General features: G+C 35.1%; 1 protein-coding gene across 1 annotated transcript in view; it reads right to left on the bottom strand.

Annotated features, from left to right (window-relative positions):
* The window catches only part of SPATA48 (spermatogenesis associated 48), a 65,109-nt gene that overhangs the window by 18,621 nt on the left and 40,488 nt on the right, over nt 1-6,000 (bottom strand). The window contains exons 5-6 of the mRNA XM_023231999.2: nt 5,091-5,158; nt 575-616 (exon numbers count right to left, since the gene is read on the bottom strand). Of these exons, the coding sequence (XP_023087767.1) occupies nt 575-616; nt 5,091-5,158 (110 nt within the window). The remainder of the gene's footprint in view (nt 1-574; nt 617-5,090; nt 5,159-6,000) is intronic.

The following is a 6,000-nucleotide window of genomic DNA, read 5'->3' as shown; positions in this document are numbered from 1 at the left end:
TCTTTCTTTCTTTCTTTCTTTCTTTCTTTCTTTCTTTCTTTCTTTCTCTCTCTCTCTTTCTCTCTCTCTCTCTCTCTTTGTTTTTCTTTCTTTCATCAAAACCAAACCTCAGATAGGACTTCTGACATTAAACAGGCACTGTGTGCCATGTAAACATTAGAAATGTGTTACAATACATAAGTTGTCTTAAAAAGTGAATACAACATGAGTAAGCTAAAAGCAACTACAACCGAAATATAAATCTGATTTTTTTTTTTTTTGAGATGGAGTTTTGCTCTGTCACCCAGGCTGGAGTGCAGTGGCCCGCTCTCAGCTCACTGCAAGCTCCGCCTCCCGGGTTCACGCCATTCTCTTGCCTCAGCCTCCTGAGCAGCTGGGACTACAGGCGCCCACCACCACACCCGGCTAATTTTTTTGTAGTTTTAGTAGAGACGGGGTTTCACCGTGTTAGCCAGGATGGTCTCGATCTCCTGACCTCGTGATCTGCCTCCCAGAGTGCTGGGATTACAGGTGTGAGCCACTGCTCCTGGCCAAATCTAATTTTTTTTTTACAAGACTGAGAAATATTACTTACGTGTAGAGAGGAATATATTTACTTCTAGAACTTGAACTCACACTTCAAAAAAAGAGAAGAGAGGCAACTGGGTTATTTACATTAAGTTAATAAACATCAAATTATTACAGTATTTCTCTAATTAAGATAAAAGCCTTCAAGGATATCTCATAGGAATTGTCCTTTAAAGCTTTGTGATTTTGAACAGAGACTATTTAAGGATGTAGTTTGCTTTCTCCAGAATGTCAAATAAATGAAACCATATAATAAACTTCTGGGTCTGACTGCTTTCAAAATGTGTTTCCGATTCATTTATATTGTTGTGCATTGCATTTGTTCTTTTTCATTGCTGAGTAGTATTCCATTGTATGGGCATACTTTAGTATCTTTATCTATTCACCTACTGAAGGGCATCTTGGTTGTTTCTAGGTTTTGGAGATTATGAATCAAGCTGTTATAAACGTTCACATATAGGTTTTTGTGTGGGTTCTTGGAAGGAACATTTACATACAGGAGCCTTCCATTGTGAATAGTATGCTGAAGAATTCTGCAGCGCTGACTAACACACATAGCTTTTCATTTGCCAGCTGACTTATAATCAATAAATGAAGTGGATACATGTAAACTGGAATAAAAAAATTATCATCTCCTTGAGCTATTTGCCATTTTACCACATGATATGTAAATTAAAAATACCAATATACCAATGAAGTTTTAGAACCAACATTCGCATGTTAAGAATTAGTACAAAAAAATTACATTTTAAAAAAGGTATTCAAATGGGATTATCATCAATTTCAGCTTGCTATATAAACAAGAATCTCTTTTTTTGTTTTTTTGATTTTTTTGTTTTGTTTTGTTTTTTGAGTTGGTGTCTCGCTCTTGTTGCCTAGACTGGAGTGCAGTGGCACAATCTTGGCTTACTGCAACCTCCACCTCCCAGGTTCAAGCGATTCTTCTGCCTCTGCCTCTCGAGTAGCTGTGATTACAGGCACCTGCCGCCACATCCAGCTAATTTTTGTATTTTTAGTAGAGATGGGGTTTCACTGCGTTGCCCAGGATGGTCTCGATCTCCTGACCTTGTGATCTGCCTGTCTCAGTCTCCCAAAGTGCTGGGATTACAGATGTGAGCCCATGCACCTGGCCAAGAATCTTAAATTTTTAACTATTTCAATCTTTTATTTAAATTATTACTATTCAATTTACACGTTGGAGTCTATAGCAGGGTATTTTACACATTTGACAAAACCATACTTTAAATAATTTTTATCAAAAATCTTACACATCATTTTTAGATATGGTTCAATAAAATGGTAGTTTTCTGACAAGACTCAACATTCTTCTCCATACTGTCACTGTTTGCATTTCTAGATCCAGCAGTCAGACTTGAGTACAGTATTGTGTATTTCCATTTCATTCTTTTTTCTACCAGTTACCCAAAAAATCCCCTTTAAAGGTCACTTTATACTACTTTTATTGAAGTGGTGCAATTGTTAAAGATTTTAAAAATGATATCCTTGATACTGATTTTTGATAATTAAAATTTAGCAAAAACTCTCATTAGTTTTGCTGTGGACCAAGATCTCCTCCATTTTGCTTTAACTTTAATTTGGATTAGGTAAATATAAAGTTAAATATATAAGATTGACCATTCCACTGAGGTGATGATCAAATTGATCATCTAAAAACCAGAAAATCAGATGAAATTCCAGGGAGCAAAAGATAGAATGAATAATTTTTTTCCGGAATAGCATGTGTTTTTCGTAAGTGATGTCTGTCTCTCTCACGCTATTCTTCATAATTGCCCACAGTAGTTATTGAAAAACACATAGCTCCATTTCAAAATTCCATGTGATTAACCTTATTATATTTCCTATTCAACTTTATTCTTGCAAAATGCTGATTGTGACTCAGCACTCACAGGCTTTACCCAACAGGCCTACAAATCACTCATTAAACTGTTTAGTAAGATCCTCTCATTAAACTGAACTAGCATAATTGCTTATTTATGTTGGGAAAATGGATCCCTAGCTCTTATCATAAGTAAAAATCAAATGCTTTAAAAATAATAAATGTGAAAAGCAAAATTTTGAATATTTTAGAAAAAAAGTTATAAAAGGAGAATATCTTTATTCTTTCGAGGCAGGGAAACAGTCATTAAAATCTTCACAAAAACAACAAAACCTGAAGAAAAATATTGATGAATTTAGTTACATTAAAATTCAAAACTTCAGATAAGCAAAAATAGAAGTCTTAAAATAAAAAAGTCACAGACTAGAAGGGGATACTTTGATGCATATTACCAAGAAAGGATTTTTACCCAGCATATTGAACAGAAAAGTTGTGACAATCAATAAGTGAAAACCCAACAGCAAAAGGGACAAAATATATAAGCAGGCAAGTTATAGATGTGAAAATTCAAACAGGTCATAAACTTGCAAAAACTGATCGTTAGTAATCAGGTAGATGGAAACTAAAATCATAATGGAGCACAATTTGTTATTCATAAGATTGGATTTTTTTTTTTTTTAATCTGAAAATTCTAAACACTGGCTGTGATGTGCAGTAATGGGAACCCAAGCACTTATAATGGGAGATTCCATTGTTAAAACTCATTTGGAGAAGAACATAGCAATATGTAAAGAGCAGAAAAGTACACATCACATGACCCAACAATTCTAGACATAAATATGAGTATATAAAACTCAGAAATAGTTTTACACTTAGGTATGTGAACGTATGTGGGCACTGTATGAACTATACTAAAAATCAGAAAATTATGAGAATGGATGAATAATTTTTGGCACATCCATTTAAAGGAAGACTCTACAACAATGAAAACAAATGCCTAGAAACACAGATGTCAACAGATATGAATCTTACAAACACAAATATAAATTTTTGTGTAAATTAAAATAATGTAAAACTAAATAATGTAAAATTAAATAATGTAAATTATTTTATATCAATTTTTGTATCATATAGTTACTTTGTGTTCTATTAATGTTTGAAACTATGACTTTATTAGTGTTACTTCCTCATATGTACTTTTTCATATGAACAAAATATAAACTTGCATAAATATATGTATGATACCACTAATACTGGGTTTATAAACAAAGAACACAGTTCCATATATTGGTTAACAATAACATGTATGTTTTAAAATATTAAAAGAATGCATGAAAATGTGAATGTCAAATCCAGAATACTAGTCATGCTCCCTGAGGAAGATAGATGTGCTTAGAAAAAAGTATACAGAAATTTTCCATTGTGTAAGTAATATTTTATTTCTGAAGTTGGGGAGCAGATACACAAACTATATCACAGTCTTACATATTTTTGTGTACATAAAATATTCAAAAATGAATACAAGATAAAAACAAAGATGATAACCTGTGTTGTGGGTTGTGTTAAAAGCAAAAATGAAGAGACAATATTGTGATGTTTTCAAAGGCAGAAACACCAAGATTTTTCAGACTAAATGTGAAAATTACATGTAAGGAAGTAGTAGTAATAAAACCATAGTTTCTAACATTAATAGAACACAAAGTAACTATATAATACAAAAATTGATAGAAAATAATGTATAATCTATTTTATATGAAGTCCATGGATTTTAGCGACATTATAATTGTTTATATCAAATTATTTATAAAGCCCTCCCTATTTTATATTATTTTATTTATTTATTTGAGATGGAATCTTGCTCATTGCCCAGGCTGGAGTTCAGTGGCATGATCTCAGCTCACTGTAATCTCCACCTCCTGGATCCAAGCGATTCTCCTGCCTCAGCCTCCCAAGTAGCTGGGATTACAGGCAGGGTTTCACCATGTTGGTCAAATTCCTGACCTCAGGTAATCCTCTGCCTGGGCCTCCAAAAGTGCTGGGATTACAGGCATGAGCCACTGTGCCCGGCCTATTTATTTATTTTTTAAGGCAGGATCTTGCTGTGTCACCCAGGTTGGAATGCAGTGGTGTAATCATGGCTCAGTGCTGCCTGGAACTTCTGGGCTCAAGGGATCTTCCTGCCTCAGCCTCCCGAGTACTTGGGACTACAGGTGCACCACCATCCCTCTTGGCTAATTAATTTTTATTTTTCTTATTTTTGTAGAGATGGGGTCTTACCATGTCTACAAAAGAGAGATTATAACTCAATTTCAATTACAGACCATCCAGGGTGGTCTCTACCTCCTGGGCTCAAGTAATTCTCCCACCTTGGCTTCCCAAAATACTCCGATTATAAGCATGAGTCACCACACTCAGTTTTCCAAAATGGTTATGGTACATCCAATATTCTAAATGTTAAGGAGGGTAAAGAGAAAGTAAAGGAAGCAGGCACACTGAGCAACTGTCCTGGGATTTGGGTCACCTTCCCAGCCCTAAGGATGTGAGTCAGGGGGTCCCTGGGTTGGTCTCCATCAGAGAACATATTCTTCACCCACCCCTCTAAGCCATGGGCTACAGCATCAGCTTCTTAATTATAATACACGATAATGAAAAACCTAGTGTGAGAATTACAGGAGATAAAACTTACAAATTAACTGGTTTGACTGGTGCCAAGAAAGACCTTGTTTGAAATCTGTCCCAGAGCTCACCAACCATCTAAAAATAATCATCAAAATCAATGACAGTTAATGAGCACATTATAATTTCTGGTGGATAAGTTCCTGTGCCCTTGACAGTCCTTTCCACATCACAGCCATGTCCCAGGCTCTCTAGGAAACACATTCTTCAAGCTTTCCTAGCACTTCATGGATTCGGTCTGGAGCCACTCATGGTCTTTGCTCTGGTCTCAAACTTCCAATTTCAATTTGTTTTCTCATAGCTGGAATCTGTCTCATTATCCACCTGTTTCAGATTGAAACCCATGTGGAAGGTCTGATTTTAGTTTTCATCCTTAGCTACTGTTCTGACTTGGATCCACTGTAGCCTACCCTTGGCAAACTCAGGCCAGTCTCCCACTTCCAAACCAAGCTAGATCCTAAGCTTTGAATCTCATCTGGCCCAAGAAGGACTTTGGATGCTAGTAGAATTTAACGCCAAGGAATGTGTAATGAAAGGACCAACTTTCACAGGTATAAAAATATTTTAAAGTAGTTTAGCAATCCTTTAAAATTAGCTAGATGAAACCATATATATTTTTCTTTTAATTAACTTTTTCTATGTGAAAATCTCAGGTTTGAGTCTTTATATTAAAGCCATGTTTTTCCTCTTTCATTATCGTTTTCCTCTGTAAAAGCTGAATAAATTTTACAAGAAAATATGGGCTTCTTAACCTATCATCAATGGACCTCTTGGAATCTATATTAAGAGCTGTATTTCAATATAATTGATTTTCTTTTTAATCCTATGGATTTTATGTACTCAAAAACTTCATTATGGGAAACAGTCCAAGGGCTTAACAAGACTCCTACGCAGGGAGAAGTGGCACAAAAGGATAAAGG

Source organism: Piliocolobus tephrosceles, chromosome 8, assembly GCF_002776525.5.
Source record: "Piliocolobus tephrosceles isolate RC106 chromosome 8, ASM277652v3, whole genome shotgun sequence".
Taxonomy (NCBI): Eukaryota; Metazoa; Chordata; class Mammalia; order Primates; family Cercopithecidae; genus Piliocolobus; species Piliocolobus tephrosceles.
This window is presented reverse-complemented; position numbering and strand designations above follow the sequence as displayed.